At 36.4% G+C, this 20,744-nt stretch overlaps 1 protein-coding gene and 2 pseudogenes across 1 annotated transcript; 2 read left to right on the top strand and 1 right to left on the bottom strand.

Moving 5' to 3' along the window:
• The first annotated feature begins 527 nt into the window (after window positions 1-527).
• Window positions 528-6,241, top strand: LOC108214702 (sugar transporter ERD6-like 6; annotated as a pseudogene).
• Window positions 6,242-7,085: 844 nt separating this feature from the next.
• LOC135151873 (small nucleolar RNA U3) lies at window positions 7,086-7,323 on the top strand (annotated as a pseudogene).
• Window positions 7,324-8,977: 1,654 nt separating this feature from the next.
• LOC108210766 (homeobox-leucine zipper protein HAT5) lies at window positions 8,978-12,185 on the bottom strand. Its single transcript, XM_017382171.2, has 4 exons — window positions 11,608-12,185; window positions 11,356-11,489; window positions 10,648-10,887; window positions 8,978-9,586 (listed from the first exon to the last, which is right to left on the bottom strand). The coding sequence occupies exons 1-4, from the start codon at window positions 11,690-11,692 to the stop codon at window positions 9,179-9,181; spliced, it is 867 nt and encodes a 288-aa protein (XP_017237660.1). The 5' UTR covers window positions 11,693-12,185; the 3' UTR covers window positions 8,978-9,178.
• Between the last annotated feature and the right edge of the window lie 8,559 nt (window positions 12,186-20,744).

Genomic DNA, 20,744 nt, shown 5'->3' with positions numbered 1-20,744 from the left:
ACTGGGACATGATGTTTATTTGTGTGTTATTAGTTACACCTAGACGGGAATACCAGCCCGCAAACAAGTGGTGAGTGACGCTTGCATCAACTTATGCACTTCTTGAGTGGATTCACTGTCATTTCATCCCCACAATTTCACAGGAGTTTCGACAAGCAACTCCATCTTTATATATGGGGGATTGCGACTGTGATGGCTTTAAAGTTGTGTCGAACAATCTCAGTATAATTCAAATTTAGTCTCCCATGTATCCAAGATTAAAAATACACGGAGACAATGCGCCCGTTTGTTTAAGAGAAGCTGCTTCCAGTTTCTACTTTTCTTGACATGTTTATGTAAATAAGTTGAGAATGCTGGTTATTTGCTCGGAGCTTCCATTTCTTTTCGCAACATTTTATTAACCTATTCATCCACTTCTTAATTTACGTAAGAAGTTATATTTTTAAAATTTGCCTAAACGACGTACCTATGTAGATACAGCGATTTTATTTAAAAAGAACAAAAGAAACGTGCTTAACCAAAAAACAATAGAAACCTTCTTGCTCAGGCCAAATCTATACTATCTATACTATAATAAGCCAACATAGGTATAATTTGTAGTCCCACTTTTTGTTCATGTTTTTTGGTTTCGTCTCACTTTTTTTGGTTTCGTCATTTAAAAACTAAAATCTATCAGGACTCTCTCTTCGGACGCCTATTAGGACTCTCTCTCCCACCCAACAGAGATTGACTGAGGGTTTTAGAAGAAGAGAGGCAGATGAGAGGGCGAAATATTCAGAGAAGGATGAAGTGGATTTGTTTAGTTCGGTTAATTTTAAGAGATTAGAAGATTTAGAGGATTCGAGAAGTGAGGAGTTAGATGATTCGGAGGATGTGTTGGTTACAGGCTTCTCTCCAGGAAGCAATTCGTACGTCTCTCTCTCTCCGTCCCTCTCTCTGTCTCGCATCCACATGTATATGTTCTGTTTAATCTTTAAAACTACTCTCTGAGACTCCCCCTCTCTCTTTACATAATTGTGTAAGTTAGTTTAGTCAGTACAATTAAATTGGTAATTTATAATCAGCAATAAAATAATATGGTGTAGTGTAGCTCAATTGTTTTTTTTGTTTTTTAATTTATCAGTGCTGTAAATTAAATTGTGTTATTGCATAAACATATATAATGCTTTTAAAATCCAAGCGAACTAAATGTAATGTGAATGCAGTTTAGCCAAGTCTATTTATTTGTAATTGTTTTTGCATACTCAATTGTTTTTTTTTTTGTTTTTTAATTTATCAGTGCTGTAAATTAAATTGTGTTATTGCATAAACATATATAATGATTTTAAAATCCAAGCGAACTAAATGTAATGTGAATGCAGTTTAGCCAAGTCTATTTATTTGTAATTGTTTTTGCATTGTCTGGTGTTTTAGATCATTGATGTTCTTCATCCGGGGAAAGCTAATGTCTGAAAGGTAATTTTTAACATGATTTAGGCTTTTATTTTTGTTATTGGAATTTTTGTTAAATTTTTAGATATCTGATTATATTTATGAAGGCCGAGTTGAAGCAGAAATTGGCCGAGTTGTATTCAGTCAAGGACACACAAGCTATCTCTGTTTTTAAGTTCCGCACTCACTTTGGTGGCGGAAAGTCAACGGGGTTCGGTTTGATATCTGTTGAGAGTGCCAAGAAATATGAACCTAAATATAGACTTATCAGGGTAAGCTTTTTTTCAATAAAAATATCATCTTCTATATCTGTATCTGGTTAGCCTCCTTAAAAAGTATAGTTTTTGTAATCTCTGATCTTATTCTTTGTGATAGAACTGATCTTTTGTTAGTAAAGTAGACAATCACATATCGATTCAGTCAGCATATTCCTATTGTTCACTTGATGTACTGGCAACAACATCGAAAATTTGCCCTGCTTGGTTAATCGCTAATTACAATTTAAGCCATATGGCACTTTTTATTCTTTCTTTTGTCTATCTTTTGAACCACTGTGTTATTTTCTTTGTCATAAAGCTTTTTGCAATGTGTGGGATGATGTCATTTCTGTTTTTATAATGATTAGGGTATAATAAGGGTTTTGCCTCTACATTTTTTTCAAGTAATTGTGCTTATAATGAGGTTTAGGTATATTATTAATTACAAGGATTAGGGGTTAAATACTCAGTATTGTAATGGTCAGTAATGTGCTGAGATGAGACATTCAAGCATTTTAAAGACAGTTTTCGTCTTGGGATGAGAAGGATAGTGAGGATTTGGGGAAAAAGATTGCGGAGTTTAAGAGTGAGGTGAGGTTGAAGAAGCGGAGTGCTAGAGGTGGATCGAGGGAGAAGAAGAGGAAATTTGAGAGTGTGTTGTCGTTGCCTCGTGTTGATTTTGCGAAATTGGAGGAGTTGGAGGCTCCAAAGGTGTATCTTCTGATGATAAGTCACGTGAGAGTTTTGATAGTTTAGAGGAAAGGAGTAATATGTATGGAGAAGTGAGGAAAGTGACTAAGAGAATTTTGGATTTTGATGATGAAATTGGGGGAGATGCGGAGAAGAGAGATGGAAAGGAGGAGGAGATGAAGGTTAGGAAGGCGGAGAAGAAGCGGACTAGTGAAGGAGAAGGTAGTGAGAAGAAAGAGAAGAAGGAGAGAGTTAACGGTACTTCCGAGGAAATGAAGTTAAAGGAAAAGGCTTCAAACAAGCGGAAGGAAGAGAAGGTATAATTTGATGTTGATTTGTTTAGGTATAAGTTAAACTGACTGATCTGGTTTAGTTTGTTGATTATTACTGTTTTTAATTGTAGGAAAGGAAAGCTCATCTAGAGCAACTCCATGCTGAATCTCAAAGACTCCTGCGAGGTTCATACTTAGTCTGTGTAATTGATAATATTGTGTGTGTTTCGGTAGGTTGCATAACATGTACTGATCATTCGATTTGAAAAGAGGCTAATGTAGTTTTGAATTCCTGATCTCTGTTCATGACTCATGAGGGTATAGGTAAGGGGCGGTAAGTCAGTAACATTGTCATACTTATTTCATTAGGCTATCAGCTAAAGCTTGATATTTTATATTTGGTAAATAATTAACTGATGTCTTGTTATCAGAGTATTGTGATTTTGGGTACATGTCTTAAACTCTTGCGAAGTCTATACATAATTCTGTATGATTACTGTTATTTAGCATTTTAGATATTTATGTTCACTGGGACGGATAAAGGAGCCTCGTCACTAATATAAGTGTATCTTTGATTGGTTATGACAGAATGGCGCTGGATTTAAACCTGTTCCTGTTGTGCAGAAACCCATATCTTCACTTTTAGAGAAGATTAGACAAAGGAAGCTTGAGGTTTCAAAGAAGTAAGTTTCTTTTTTATGTTCATCTTTGTATACCAGCTTGGGATCATTATATGATTGTTATATTGTTCTGGGATGCAGAATGTCTCTTTTACACAATAGTGGTTATGCTACTGAGAATGATGATTCCTTAATGGAGACTGTGGATGTCGCTGATTCGGATAAGGTTTCTACTGGAGGTGGAGGGGAAGATAACATATCAGCAAAGGTCGAAGTGGAAGCCAAACAGGAACAAGAAGGCTAAAACTGTAACTTTACACATGCTTTTCTGTTGTGTTCTTAGGAATAAAACTGACAGAGACCCAACTGCTTGAAATTAATTATGAATCAAATCAGCATCAGAACTCAAAGCAGAACGTGGAAATATCTATTAGTGGCTTATTCTTGATCCTCATCAACCCCCTATATCTGTTCTGTCTGAATTGATATATGTAAACAGGAAGTAAATGTATACACAACTGCATCATTAGTATAACTTCAAATCTTTGTTAGTGTTGAATTTGGTCAATTCAAATAGAGCAAGATGAGTTTCAGAGAGGATAGTGAAGATACAGGGAGTTGGTATCGAATGGGGTCACGCCAGTCAAGTATGATGAGCTCTTCACAGGGCATTCGTGACAACTCCATCTCTGTTCTTGCTTGTGTTCTTATTGTTGCTTTGGGGTCCTATCCAGTTTGGTTTCACTGTAATTTCTCTCTTTCCATGCCTCTTATCATTTTTCAGATATTTCAGTACAGCCCATGTGTTCAAGATTCGATCTTGATTCTAGATAATCAATGGGTTTTGGTTACTACATTAATGCAAGTACAATCTTGAAATTTGAACTGTTGCTTGTGGATTATTGAATGTTCTTTATTTACGATAATCGGTTTTGCCAAGTAGATGGAAGAAAAAAATATCAACCAAAGTTTTAAGAATCAAGTTTTAAGAATCAAGCTCAGAGATCATCTTATTGCTTGCATATTCTTTTTACAATATTTAGGCTCTTGTAAAAAGGCAGTCATGTAGATTACTTTGATGATGTCATTTCATTCCATATGTAGGCTGGTTATTCTTCACCTACACAGGCTGCTATATCCCGAGATCTTGGACTTACTGTGTCTGAGGTACAGATGAGGCTTTCGATTTTTCACTTTTTTCATTCAGTCTTTATTTTTTTGGTAATTTTTGTTCGGTATTTTTACTAACTCCATTTGTTAGGTTAGTTCTCATTGTTTCGTTATCAAATGTGGGTGCAATGTTAGGGGCAATAGCTAGCGGTCAAATTGCTGAGTATATGGGGCGGAAAGGGGTAAGTTTGTTTGATTATTGAAAAAAAGCCTATTGTCATTACTTAAATCTTGGGTTAACTATAGATGAAGTCTGCTATTTATAAATATGCTTTTTGCTCTTGATTCATAGTCGTTAATGATTGCCGCTATCCCAAATATTATCGGTTAGCTGGCGATGTCATTTTCCAAAGTGAGATTTCTCTATTAGTCTAAGCTCTACTGCATTTTTTGAAGTTGTTATTTTCTGCTATGTTTTACTATGTCTACTCTCCTTTTTTCAATTGTTATTCTCTTAGGATTCTTCATTTTTGTACACGAGAAGGTTGCTGGAGGGATTTGGTGTTGGAATCATCTCTTACGTGGTAATTTTTTTTATTTTTTTCCTATATGCTGTATGGAGGGAATGTTGTGAGGAATGTTTATTGATAGAGCATATGCATCCTGTTTTAATTATAGGTTCCTGTATATATAGCTGAGATAGCACCTCAAAACCTCAGAGGAGGGCTGGGATCAGTCAACCAGGTGTGCTGACTAATATGCATAGGTATAATTTGTAGTCCTATGTTTTGTTCATGTTTTTTGGTTTGGTCATTTTTTTTAGTCTCGTCTCATTGCTATACAAAAACGTAAGGATCGTCGCCTATTACAATTCTATCTCCTAAATCCTAACAGAGGTTGGTTTTACACCCCAAAACATATACTGCACGTAAAGTCACTGTCACCGTCGCCCTCTGTCTCTCTCCATCTCGGCGACCTCTATACTTTACTCCATATTCTACTTTTCATTCAACCTCAATCCCCAACTCTTTGATTCTCTCAACCTCAATCCCCAACTCTTTCTCAACGAGATTTTCAATCGAGTCGACGATTTAGTCAATGGCGCCTTCCATTGCTTTCATCAGTCTCTCTCTCTCATACACACTCAAACACAAACTCTTAGGGAAGTAAGAGCATTAAAGGATATCTTTTTGTCACCTACCATATGAACCTTTTATTCCCAGAACTTTAAAGAATGTGCTCATGGATAATGTTGTATGTTTTACATTGTTGTGTATATTGATTTAATAAGCATGATATAACATGGAAGATAAGGATAAAGAGTACGGTAGATAATTGTTTTGGAGTGTAATTAACAATGGCCAATGTATACTCTCAGGACAGAGCATGGAATAACTATATAACAGTCTTTCAATTAAAACATGATATAGCTTATCTTACAATTAAAACATGATATAGCTTATCTTAATTGATATTAATTTAGGTTTTTATTGGATTATGCTTTAGATTTACAATTAGAATGTGATATAGATTTCCATTTCGTCGCTTAGATGCCAAATATTGGGTGAAATGTTATTCTGCCGTTTTTTATTTTGCTTAAAATGCACCCACTTTACTCCATTGGTTGTGAAAATGTATGTAATGTTTCGACGGAGCCTATTACCATTTACCAGCATAAAAGATTAAATACATCGACTATAACTTTATTTTTTTTGCTAAAGAACTATAACTTTAGGTTATACCATCATTTTGTATATTGCAGGTATATGCTAATATGGATGAAGAAAGTAATGCGGTGGTGACTGATAATGAAAACAAAGTGCAAGTTAAGGAGACTGTAGAACCAGTGGATCTTGATTAAATGAGCAAAAGGGTTTAACAGTGGTTCATACACCTGTAAGGGGAAGGGAGTTGTTGGAAGTTTTGAAAGATATCGAAGATTATTTCCTCAGGGCATTTGAATCTGGCAAGGAGGTATCTAAGATGCTTGAGGGTAATAGTGTCCACCTGCAATCTAATATCGAGGAAATTAAAGGTTCCTTTTTTTATTTCCTCTTCCACTATCGGTATATTTTGTATTTATATGTTACCTGACCAGTTTTTTAAGTTATTTCTGCAAAAATTGTGAACATGTTCACCAAAACAACTAGGATATACTCTTACTAACACGTTATGATTCACAGATCTGAGAATTTGCAAGTTATGACCCTCTCTCACATTTTATATCATATTTACCTTCGTATGACATGCTATTTTTAGTAGTGATGTGGTTGTATGGATGGTGTCCAATTATGCCCACAGCATGTTTAAGCTTTTGTTTGAGCATTTACTATTTAATCCACCTTGGTATAGTGGGCCTCATGTTTTCATATTTTTTTCTGATAGCAAGAGTTTCTTCGGTCAATTTGGGTTGATCTCAAAAAGTTTTTGCTTTTTGATGTTTTCACTTTGTATATAGCTTCTCACCCTTCCCTTCCTAGCTCAGCAATGTATCCTCTGTAAATATAATTTGGACTTAGTTTGTCAATACAGCTCTGGCTTGGACATGTTATAAGCTACTTTGACATCAGTAATGATGATTTTGCGAGTCTTTGCGAAAAATGACAACACCAAAGATGACTTGACTTGAAACTTCCAACTAATGAGGTAAAGCCTTGCTGATTAGTGTTCTGTTAGCATGGGAGAAGAGCAGATCAGGGCCATCAACGACCTTACTTGAACATGATCTGTTCTAAAGGATCGTACCTCTGCATCCTTTATTTTTAAGGAGGCGGGTCACTGAGTCTGGTTGATGAAATGGTACTGCTTGACTAGAGCCTGACTAACAGCTCTTCCTGGTCTGTGTGAAGTGCTGTAAAGGATCGTTCTCAGCCTGGTTTCGGTAAAGGATCGTTCTCAGCCTAGTTTCCTGACTGGGGTGGTCATGCAATTGTTTGACAGACCCATAATCTTTGCTCTTTGTCGTTAATTCCCGTCACCTATTACTGTTCAATCTCCGTAGCAAATAACAATGAGTCGCTCAGGCCAGCCCCTAGATCTAAAGAAGTACATGGACAAGAAGCTTCAAATTAAGATGAATGCTAATCACATTGTGGTTTGCACCCTTCCGCTTTTGATCAGTTCGTGGACCTGGTGATTGACAACACCCGGGGAGGTGAATGTTGATGAGAGAAATGATAATGGCATGGTGGTTATTAGAGAAAATAGAGTGGTCACTGTTTGTATGTAGTAATTTGTATGTATGATATCAATAATATCTAAATTCCAATCATGATTCATAGTTTGATTTCATCATTATCTTTTATAAATTTCATTTTAAAATTTAGTGTTTACTTTCATTTTCCTGAAAATATATTCTATTTTAATTTAATCAAAGTTCATTCCTTAATTAAAATTTATCTTTTTTTTAATCTTAAAAAGTATATTTAATATTTTTGAAAATATTGATGCATTATATTATTTTAACTAAAGTCTATTTGTTAAAAATAAATTCTCTATATGGGAATTACAAGGCAAATCGATGACAATATCAAAGAATCATTTACTATATAATCATATTAATTAACATAATTTAAACAACTGCAGTCTTAGAGACAAAGAGCTCTAGAGACATCACCTTTATTATCGTATCATTTTCCAATGTTATTATATATAGTAATATTAAGAAAAATATTCACATATGGATAATAAAAATATTTTAATAATTAAAATTTTTAAATGAATAGATGTTTTACCAATAACTAACAATTTCACCTCAATATTTTAATATAACTAAATTTTTTCAAATACAATATATTATTTGCTATGCAATGAAATATGAATAATATGAGATAATATTAATCAAAAACCACAATATCATATATTAATATTAAGAAAATATTTACATATGGAAAAACAAATTGATTGTTAATACTAATATTTTATAATATAGAAAAATATTTCACAAGACAAACTTTCAAAAGTGAATATAAGCAATCGACTAATATAATTTAATAACATATTATTTAATTAATAAAAAAACACTAAAAAAATATATTAAGCTTATAAATAAACATTCACATAAGGAATCAACTAATATAATTTAATACCATTTTATTTAATTAATAAAAAAAACACAAATAAAATGATATTAAGCTTATAAATAATCACATTAAAATTATATGGTCGCCCGTGCTTCGCACGGGTTATAGGCTAGTAATATAGTAATTGGCACACATGCGGACCGACCTGAGTCCGCCCCCCCGACTCACTTGGAGAGTGACAATTTAAGTTGTTGCACTTGTGATTAGAATATAGCATGGACGGTGATGTTGATGTTACTTCAAAGTTGAGCAGTAATCGACCATAACAGTTCTTTATGGGGGTCCAAATAGCCAGATATATTGGCTCTTGGGTGTTTTGTAGGAGCAACTCCAGTCTTTTTAGTTCACACAGAGATTACACATATTATGTGCATGTGAACTCTTACCGAACCTTACCCTCACAACGGAGAAATTGAAGTCTGTTTGACTCGACTCGACTCAGTTACGGGCCTTTCTATTACATTTATATTTTTGTGCATTTCAGTTTACAAAGGAATTAAAGTGTTTGGTCAAAGTTTATAGAAAACAAGTAGTACAGGTCGTTTTATTCATAAACAAAAACATAGAGCACTAGTATACATGATACATGTAGCAGTACTATAGATAGTTGACACAATGTGATTACAAGGTGATCAACAGTTTTTTAAGTAGTGCAAATTGGAATACACACAATAACAACAATAATTATAATGTGCTAGGCCATGGTGCTTATTTTCTTAGGACCACACCCACCACCCCAGAGCCTCTCCCTCGTCCCGATGGTGCGCCTCTGGCTCAACCCGATCAACTTCCACAAACTCATGATAGAAATAACTGTTGCGCCCGTCCCCACTGCCGTCGTCCTCATCTGAATGAACCTGATCCATTGACAGACATCTTGAGTAGTCATTCACCTGATCATTGTCGTTAGGGAAATAAGAATCTCCGCTGTCCATGACTTGACGCCCGTCTTCCTCCACTACTGCACTCCCACCTGTCTCCGTGCTCAGCCGATCCTCCACCTTCACTGTTACTGATACGCCACCACCTGCTGCTTCTGCGGAAACTACCTCCTCGGGGTTTTTATCTGGTGTCGGCTCCCTAACTATCTCTTTTGCTTGTAGTTTCTCAGACAGGGATACCACCTAGATGGAGGAATAGTGTTATATATGTAGATTCATTATCCATGCAGCACACATATCAAATGTTACTTCCAATATCCCCGTTATGACGCTTTTTAAGAGTTGAATGTTTGACTTTGATTTCGATCACAGAAAATGAGATAGTAGACGTTAAAAAAGTGTGAATGTCTGATTATAATGATACGAGGTGGGTACTATAAATGGAAGGTTTTTTTTTTTTTTTTTGAAACATCTAAACAAGAAAAGTAGTTCACATAAAATGGGACGAGACGCCGATGAGTGAATAAAACATATTGTCCTCCTGACACTGCAAGAAACAAAGTCATTTTCGACCCCAATAACCAGGTAGGTATTGTACATACACCCAAATAAGTTATGCATAAGGTTTTACATAGGAGAAAATATCAAGAAGCTAAGTCCAAGAACAAGTGTTCGAAAAAGGACCTGCAGGGTGAAAGATTCTGGGCATACTGAAACGAGCAGCCCCTCCTTTTATTTTAATTGGTTTGTGAAGTTTAAAACAGATACAAATTTGTCTAACATGATACAAACTGCAGTGGGAACCACTGAAACATCAACACATAGTGCACTTATTTTATAAGCTAATCAGGAATATAATCGGGACCAGTTCAGTAATGTTCCAAATGACTACCCGATAAGCCAGGTGTTAGCGATCGCGACTCCATTGTCTGTAGCCAATCCTTTTTAAGTTGCAATAAAATAGAACTTGTCATTTGATTCTTTGATCCATTCTTACTACAAAGAAATGCAGATCAATGACTCGTGATGCTTATGTGTTGTCGCACCTCTATATTTTATCAAACACTTGTCTGCTTCTTATTCGTATTACTCTGTAATAGTATTAAGCTATTCGTCTCCTAATTAAATAATTTAAAGTGTCGAACATCTCTACTGATTAATTAAAGGCAGAATACAATTTCAATTTCCTGCTACATTCAAAGATCCCAAATAAAAAAAAAAATTAAAAAGAAAAAGAAGACAAGTAACAGAAATTAACTCTGTTCTGATGAATGAAACAAGCATTGTTAATAAGTAATTAGTACCTCAGCTTTGAGCTTCTCATTGTCCTTGCGAATGGAGTCGTAGTCTGAGACGAGAGAGTCATAGGAGGATTTAAGGTGATCGTAGTCCCTCTCAAGTTGTTTAGTCTTCCACCTTGCGCGGCGGTTCTGGAACCATACAGCCACCTGCCTCGGCTGCAGCCCAAGATTCTTGGCTAGCTGAGTTTTACGATCCAGCTCCAGCTTGTTTTCAGTCTCGAAACTCTTTTCCAGCAAGCGCACCTTTATGTATATATAGTGTTTATAAAGTCAAATTGTGAGCAGCAAAATTTTTCAGTGCACAGATTAATCATGGATTTTTGTTTCACCATATATATCGTCCACTAATTATTCTTTTTTGAACATCACACCAGATCGAATAGGTTCTAGATCAGTTAAAAATATACAAGATAAGATGATTTGATGCTAGCTGACATGACTTGGCTTAATTAGCTAGACAATATCAGCTGTTGGTAACTGAATATATGCCTATGAACATGATAAGAATCCCTAGTATCCTACTATAGTAAATACGTGACAAGATGTTGAGAATTCAAATCAACAACAAGATCCCCAGTATTGTAATATAATAAATACGTGATCAGATGTCGAGAATTTAAATCTCGAAGGCATATGTGTTTATCGGCCTTAAAATAATAGTCTGATCAGAATTCAGGAGGTATCTTACTAAAGTAAGAAGAATATAAGCACCTGTTCAGCAGTGAGCCGTCGCTTCTTTTCCGGCAACTGTTCATCGTAATATTCCTCGTCAAACAGTTCATCCGGCGAGCTAAAAAACGGTCTCCTTTTCGAAGAATCCTCCATGTTAATCACTGATCTTGCTCCTACATGAATAACCACATATTCAATCTCTAAACAAATTTAACTTCTTAAAAAAATACATAAACTATAAGTAAAAATCAAAAGACTGATACAAGATGTACAAAACTGCAAGAAATCTACCTCGAAAAACTGAATCGCAATTCCCGAGGAACGACATGTTGCCGTTGCATGGTGGATTATTAAAGAAAAAATGGCCGGAATCCATTTTTGATCAAAGCTTGTTTGATTATTATATTTATTATAAATGAAATCTCCGGCAATCAAATAAAAGCTTTCCGGGGAAATGGAAAGTAATATTATAACTTAAGAGTAGAATAAGTTTGTGTGTGCTTTAATGATTCAACGAGGGAGAAAAAGGGTGGCTAGTTTTAGAAAATCCTAATCTTGTGGCGGAAGAAGCTAGTACTCCATAATAACCTCGCCGGAGACTGCAGCGGACAAATGAAAAATCCCATGTTACGCGCCACCTTACAATCCCTCCGGTTGATTCGTTTGAATCTAACTTAGCTAGCAAGATATATTGATACAGTTGTGATGATTCTGAGGGGGTGATTGGGATGATAGTTGACGCCGGTGGCCGGAAAATAATATTCCGGCTGTAGTTGTTTGAGCGTTTGTGCAGGTGTTTTTTGCAGCTAAAGTTGGAAGATCAACGGTAGGGCTCGTTTTATATTTGTTTTTGTGCAGCCAAATGACATAGATGCCCTTTGGTAGTGTGAAAATATCGAGATATATATAACATTAATAAGGTCTTCCTCCTTAGTTTTTAAGGGTGAAAACATGTGAATGTAAGTGCTTTCAATTTCATCTCATTTTTGGAGAGAAAATTCTGAAATGAAATTATGTTATATTTTTTTGTTCTAATTCTTTTGTTTTATTTGACTTGTTATGGTCAAATTGAATAAATTTTGATTGAAATTTAATTGAAAAGAATTATAGAAAATATATCACTAAAAACTACGTTTGTTCTACTTTAAGATGTATTTTTCGTTTTTTAAAAGTCATGTAAGAATAATTGCTTATTACTGGTCAAAATTTGATTAATTTGACTACAAAAAGTCAAATAAGACAAAAGAAGTGGGATAGAGAGAGCAAATACTAAATATATCCATTTTCACTTGTTTTCGTCCTTTTAAAAAATTTTGGAGAACAAATAGCAATGAAAACTATATAATTTAACTTGCTTTCCTCCCGGTTTATAACTCGGAAACAGGATCTAAGCTATTAGATAGAGACATTTGTTAATTTCTCCAAGAAAAAAAAGATTGAGACATTTATTGATTAAATTATTATTAAGAACCAAGTACATATGTATCGGGAGTCCATTGTTTTGATCCTAAATCGAAGTGAGTATGTACGACAATCATTATATGTTTATCTTACTTGTATTTGACACTTATTTTGGTGATTAAAGATCTTAATTTTGCAATCATGAACATTTCATGGCATGTAATTTCTATCAGAAGAATATTTTTGGTGTTAATCATGAGGAGATTGTGGCATAGGAGTACGTGCCAGATAAAAGGAACAGAGGAAATGCAGTGATGAAGCAATGCAGCGCTTCTGTGGCTTCCATACTTCCCGGTCTCTATAAGTCGGATTCAATTGCACTTAAAATATTTATTTTAAAAATTTTTAATGAAGTTGATTTGGAAAAGAAATGATACTTGTGACCTCATGTAGTTAAAATTTCATTTCATTTCTTTAGAATTCATTCGTACCAATCAAAAACAACAATATATATTATACATCAACAAATTTTGACTTATTCCTCAGTGTAGAAACCTTATTTTTGCATGCAAGCTAAAAAGAAAACTTGGTTTAATTTTATTTTCAAGTAACTTGGGTAACTAAGCGAACTCCTAAACAACCACTATTTTGTGTAACGCTCCGTAGTGTCGGCACATTTAATCAATAATAGCAAGTTGTACATAAAAGTATATGTAAATTAATTATTTTGAAGCGATCTAAGATCCATGATTGATACCTTTTTAAAGCCAAGTATAAAATAATTAGCAGTATATATAATTAATTTATTGAAAATTCATACTCGTCTCATGTTCGGTGGCCTGGGGAAAATGCAGAACTGGCTATATATAACTACTGTTTCCATGTGTGACAACAATTTTGCAGGAGGCTCTCACATGACTGTATACGCATTTGTGTGTATATGCTCTGTGTTATTGTGTTCGTTGATGCTAGCTAGATCGGAAAATTAATAATACTGTATTTCTACGGAAAGGCTACATGTGCTGCCCAGTTGGATACAAGAAGTGGATAACACTTGGAGAAATATTTTTAGGATCCGGTCATCCGGTACACAACATGCGCATATTTAAACATGTCGTAATAACTGCGGCGTACAACTTTACCTTATAGTAACTTTTTCTAAAAAAAAAACTTTACCTTATAACTTATCTAAGTGACTTAGTATTTAATGTGACTTATTACTTGATGTGAGTTGGGAGTTTAAAATGTCTATTTGAATAATTTAGATTTATTATTGACTTAAAAATTATTAAAATATAAAAATAAAATTGATCTATGAGTAACCTATGATTTAAGGGTAATCTTTATCAAAAAAGTTTAAAAAAATGAAGTCACTGAAAAAAGTATCTCAAACTAACTTCTAATTTAAGTCAGCTTCTGGCTTATTTCTGAATTTAAACCGGTTTCTAATTTATTAGACAAACAAACATTTTTCATGTTAAAGTTGAATACAGCTTAAAGTCCCAGCTGATCGCAATAATATGTGAATTTCTCATACTCGCGTATAAAAATCATTGATATATTACTACAACATAAAATTATCAAGAATCTGAGCTCATATTTTAATAGGCCACATAATTAATAGATAGGAAGAACCACAATAATATTTGATGGACCGAGAATCAGCCAATACCAAGAGACCGTAGGTCTCATCCAAGCGCCGTCCCAAACAGGCCCCAAGACATCAGGACCGTAAGACACCTAATACCGTAAGGTCTGAGGCCGTCTCTCATTGGAACCCAGCCTACCCTGCGATCCCTACCATGCCTGCTTAGCCTCCAACAGAGACACACGTGTCTCACATCCGTAGGAACACCTGTCCCTACCCCTTTTGACTCACCTGTATGCCTGTAACACAAAACTGATTAATCACCTACTCTACTACACTAGAGCTGTTGAAGTGGCAGTAAAAGAAGGAAAAAAAGAATGACTCAGCAAAAAGAAGATATAAAAAGAATCATCCAAACACACAGATACATATACACAAGAACTGCTCTCTCATTCTAGAGAGAGAAAGAAGACAGAAACTAAATCTATCAATTGGCGCCGCCACCGGGGATCGAAAAGAAAGTGAAACCCGTGATTTTCATCGCCATACCACAACGACCAGGAGGAAAACCCTAAACGAAGAAAGGTGAGCGAAGAATCGAGCACCTGTATAGCATCACTCCCGTATAGCATCTTCACCACCTTCACCATCTCAGTCTTCTCACCACCCGTATAGCATCACTCCCTCATCATCTCACTCCCCGAATTTCGATCGCTTCGACCAATATGAAGCTCAACAACGACATCTATAAGAGCAGGTGGATAATTTGGCTGCCCAGATAACCACCTTCATCGGCCAAACCGTTCTTCCTCTAGGTCTCGAGTCTCAGCAAACTCCCACCACTGCCCATTTGGCAACCGCAGTCCCCGACATGGACGAAGAGCAAGGTCCAGGTCCTCCGACCACTGAAGAGTGCTTTCAAATTCAGCAATCCAATAGATTCGGCTTCCCCGCCGCTAAAAATTGCTCTGAATACGAAGCCCTTCTAGCCGGCCTCCGCCTAGCTCACGATCTCAAGGTTGATTGCAGACAGGTATACAGCGACTTTCAGTTAGTATACAAATAACACATCTGTATGTAAATTTTTTCTACCACCTCATATATCTCACCTTTTCCTTAAGCGTTATCTAACACAGAATAAAACAAGTCCATCATACGTAGCCCTACAATAGCTACGGCCCAACTGCGAAGAGCCCCCTTACAACTCAGGGCTTATTCGCCAAATGGCCAACATAAGTAGCCCTATAATAGCTACGGCCCAACTGCGAAGAGCCCCCTTACAACTCAGGGCTTATTCGCCAAACGGCCAACATAAGTAGCCCTACAATAGCTACGGCCCAACTGCGAAGAGCCCCCTTACAACTCAGGGCTTATTCGCCAAATGGCCAACATAAGTAGCCCTACAATAGCTACAACTCTACATCTAAGAGCCACCTTATACGTGAGGCCAACATAAGTAGCCCTACAATAGCTACGGCCCAACAGCGAGGAGCCCCCTCACACATAAGGCTCATTCGCCAAAAGTCCTACGTATGTAGCCCTACAATAGCTACGGCCCTACAATAGCTACAACTCTACATCTAAGAGCCACCTTATACGTGAGGCCAACATAAGTAGCCCTACAATAGCTACGGCCCAATAGCGAGGAGCCCCCTTACACATACGGCTCATTCGCCAAAAGGCTTAAGTATGTAGCCCTACAATAGCTACGGCCCTACAATAGCTACAACTCTACATCTAAGAGCCACCTTATACGTGAGGCCAACATAAGTAGCCCTACAATAGCTACGGCCCAACAGCGAGGAGCCCCCTTACACATAAGGCTCATTCGCCAAAAGTCCTACGTATGTAGCCCTACAATAGCTACGGCCCTACAATAGCTACAACTCTACATCTAAGAGCCACCTTATACGTGAGGCCAACATAAGTAGCCCTACAATAGCTACGGCCTAATAGCGAGGAGCCCCCTTACACATACGGCTCATTCGCCAAAAGGCTTAAGTATGTAGCCCTACAATAGCTACGGTTCTACAATAGCTACAACTCTACATCTAAGAGCCACCTTATGCGTGAGGCCAACATAAGTAGCCCTACAATAGCTACTGTCCAACGGCGAGGAGCCCCCTTACACATAAGGCTCATTCGCCAAAAGGCCTACGTATGTAGCCCTACAACAGCTACAGTCCTACAATAGCTACAACTCTACACGCTCGCTGTGGACACTCTGTATGTAGGCCATTATACGTAGCCCTACAATCGCTACGGCCCAACAGCAGAGAGCCTACATACATCGCACATTTGCTCGCTATGATTACTCTGCCACAAGGCCATCATACGTAGCCCTACAATCGCTACGGCCCAACAGCAGACAGCCTACATACATATGAAAAAGATAAAATCCATACCAAACAGTCTGAATCACGATGATAGGCTGCCTAAATAACAACAAAGGGCCATTGTGCGTTTACGATCCAAAAACATAATATCATACCCATCACATGGAAGGAACACACAAAAACTTCGAACAGACCCCGTCCCCGACACTTGACATATCTCCAACCTTGGCCACTTCCATCAATGAAGGCGCCTCCATGCCCCCGAAGTATGTATTAGGTGATTAGCAACTTTCTATATACCTAACACCTCTACTTGTAAAATATCCATCACTTAATCTATGTTTTCTGTCGCATTGAGCGACTCGCCCATATATGCCACTCCACTTTCGCTATAGCCATAAGGTCCACTGCGACCCACACAATCCTACGAGTTCGACCAAATGGCCAACATGCGTAGCCCATTTTTGTGAAGGCCCTAACGTTCACTACAACCCACACAAACCCTTGGGTTTCACCAAACAGCCACGCCAAATGGCCAACATAAGTAGCCCTGTGATAGCTACATCCCTACGGGGAAAAGCCACCTTATGCGTGCATGGCCCATTCATTCGCTATGGCTCCTCTGCCACATGGCCATCATATGTAGCCCTACAATCGCTGTAGTCCCACAGCAAAAAGGCAGCATACATAGCCACACCTTTGCTATGACTCCATTGCCAAAAGGCCAACAGGTAGCCAACGCTACAACCCCACTTCCCTGCCAAAAAGCCGACATATACAACCCTACAGTATCTACGGCCCCGTAACAAACCATGTACCTCTCACTACATGTTGCCCTAGCTTCCAAAGTAACCTAAAAGATTACCTCTCCTTCGTTCGCGGCACACCTACTCACATGAAGACATCAAAGCGCCCGTAAACAAGTCATAGAACTACATTCACAATTTTTACAAAATCATAAAGTTCCCCAGAATAAGAACACATGCTTATCAACCTACCTTCCATCGTATTCATAAAAAACATAAAAAAGAAACATACAGGAGGCAACCTCGCACACCCTTCGCAATTCACGAAGTTTTTAAAAAAACCTACAACTTACGCACAAAATTCCAATAGTTTTACAACGTTCTACTCCATATTTACCTAAATATACATGATCCATCAGCTTCCGACCCTAGGAGTCCTGTATTAGGAGTCCTAGAAAGCTCTCAAATCCCCATACATCTGGATAAGCAACATTATCGATACTACTAGCATGAACCAAGGAGGCGCGAGACAAACGCAGCCCCACAACCAACTTCGTTACTCAGCACAAAGCCTACCATTGTTCACCAATACCAATATGCTTGTACATAATACAAGAAATGTTACACTTCTTTATTGTCTAGAGAAAAAAAGGATTGTTTAGATAAAATTTATTACACATCTACAATCCTTTGAAAAGTTATTCTCGTGCTATACTTTCTGGCTAACGTTCTTCAACAACAAACGTCAAATCAAAAACATAAACATCAAATCTCGCCATAATGACACTTAAAATTGAAGCTTTTTTGCTCTCCCAAGCCAAGGCTAACCATATGAATACCAATACCCACAAATTACGAAAACTAATAAGAAAACCGTTAAACTTCATACAACCCTAATATCATCCATTACAACATCCAGGTTCACATCTTACTTAAACAAAACAGTCCAGCCGACATGAAATTCCAAAAAAAAATTATAATAAAAGGAAAGATTACCCCTTAAAACGTTCTTAAACACTAATTAGACGAGAATATCTGTTAAAACAAAAGTGAACGGACCAAACAAAATGCAAGAAAACCCCCACAGAAAAACGCCTATACACTTTTCACTAGACCTAATGTAAGCCTCCTAAAGAAGGCTCCTTTACTACGGGGGGACATATGATGGACCGAGAATCAGCCAATACCAAGAGACCGTAGGTCTCATCCAAGCGCCGTCCCAAACAGGCCCCAAGACATCAGGACCGTAAGACACCTAAGACCGTAGGGTCTGAGGCCGTCTCTCATTGGAACCCAGCCTACCCTGCGATCCCTACCATGCCTGCTTAGCCTCCAACAGAGACACACGTGTCTCACATCCGTAGGAACACCTGTCCCTACCCCTTTTGACTCACCTGTATGCCTGTAACACAAAACTGATTGATCACCTACTCTACTACACTAGAGCTGTTGAAGTGGCAGTAAAAGAAGGAAAAAAAGAATGACTCAGCAAAAAGAAGATATAAAAAGAATCATCCAAACACACAGATACATATACACAAGAACTGCTCTCCCATTCTAGAGAGAGAAAGAAGACAGAAACTAAATCTATCAATATTCATAAGCAAGTTATATATATAAAGATTTGACAGAGATAGGGATGAGATTCTCTCCGCCAGGTTTGACCCGACGCCCATCCCTACATAGATATGACCGGAGCAATGGTATAGCAGGGTGGATGAAGGTATACATGTGGAAAAGAAAATGATGATGAAGATGTTTCGAGGGAAGGGGAGGTCACTGTAACATCTTCGCATCTAAAAACAAAGAGCCTGAGCACTACATTATGTTCCCCGTCTTTTTATCAATGATACCCCCAACATATAATGCACATTGGAGCGATGTCTGAAAAATAGACCTTGAACAGATGTTCTAGTATCAGTGTATCACGCATAGAGAGCTCCTAGTAATTATATGACCAAGTGGGTCAAATGAATAAGTCTGGTGCTAGGCCCAGTATTATTATATCCATAATTAATGCTCTAAATATCATGATCCAAAAAAATGGTCTCAAATAACATTTATTAACGCTACATTGTGTAGTATTTTTCATATTTATACAAAACGCTATATCGTTTCTGTTAAGTTAAAAACAACACAACGTTAGTCTATGTAGCGTTAACCTAATAGAACGCTATATCGTGTAGCGTTTTGCTGGGTTAAAACACCAAAACGCTACCGATCTAAGCTTTTCTTCTCAAATTGAAAGCGCTAAATTATTAGGCGTTATTAACTGGTATTGAAAGTCATTTTTTTCAACTCTGTTATTCTGGGCATTACCTCCAAAATTTGTGGGATCTGAGACTATTTTTTGAATAAGTGAGGCTTGTCTATGCTTTATTTTTTACTAGTAAGTTAATTAATTTTAAAATAACATATAAAACTATAAAATTTTTCTGAAAATAGATATCTATCCTATAAAATAGTGTCACCTCTAATAACAATTCATATTTTTGTTTTCTATTTTATTTTAATAATAGATCAGGATTTTAACTATCTATTTGAAGAGAAAAGGAGGGAAAAGATAAAAAAGAAAAAAAGAACAAGAAAATAAATTTTTTATTCATAAATATTAAATAGATAATGATTAGAGGTAACCTAAAAATAAATAATAACTAAAAAATTTAGAAATATGCTAGTGATTTATGTAATCACTAATCATTGAGTATTGGAATATCCTTATTTTTATACATCGCCTAAATGTGAATTTAGGTGTTCATTTAGATAACATATTGGACTTGTTTTTATTAGTTAGAGCAAGTCCTTGAACTCCCCTAGACGAGCTCTTGAACTCAACAACAGGGAATGTCATCTAAAATACGGCTCTACATTTACTATACATAACAAAATAGGTAACCAGCGGAATTTTTTTTAAATAAACAATTGATTTCCGCTCCTTCTACACTCTTATTACTCACTATTTTATACTTCCTATATTTTCTGTCCTTGTTATTTTTCCTCTATGAGTTTAAATATATTATTTCTTTTGTATCTTTAGATTGTTTTTATCGAGGACGGGTGCTTGACGCACATTTGAAAACTTTTTCCTTGAGAATGACATATTTTAAAATTTCTAGCAAATATAGTTTCACAATTCATTTTAAATTGTTCCTGAATAAAAATTTAATATTTAGATATTTACAAAAAAGAAACTAACAAATAACTTATGAAACCATATTTTATATGCACTTTCATGTGTGTGTCAAGTAATAAAAAAATTCAGAAGAAATGAGGACACAGAGAGTACAATAAAAATGAGGAATGAATATAATTACTATTGTTAGAATTGATATACAAATTTGTCATTCTAAATTAATG

Source organism: Daucus carota, chromosome 3 (genome assembly GCF_001625215.2).
Source record: "Daucus carota subsp. sativus chromosome 3, DH1 v3.0, whole genome shotgun sequence".
In the NCBI taxonomy this organism is placed as follows: Eukaryota; Viridiplantae; Streptophyta; class Magnoliopsida; order Apiales; family Apiaceae; genus Daucus; species Daucus carota.
Note: the sequence above shows the minus strand (reverse complement) of the source record. Positions and strands in the feature narration are given on the sequence as shown.

Bases quoted from the DNA above. Each gene is read 5' to 3' on its own strand.
- LOC108210766 (XM_017382171.2), bottom strand. From the start codon at position 11,692: ATGGATTCCGGCCATTTTTTCTTTAATAATCCACCATGCAACGGCAAC. The intron at 11,490-11,607 runs GTAGATTTCTTG...TTATTCATGTAG, and splicing joins TTGCGATTCAGTTTTTCGAG to GAGCAAGATCAGTGATTAAC. The intron at 10,888-11,355 runs GTGCTTATATTC...ATATACATAAAG, and splicing joins GACGGCTCACTGCTGAACAG to GTGCGCTTGCTGGAAAAGAG.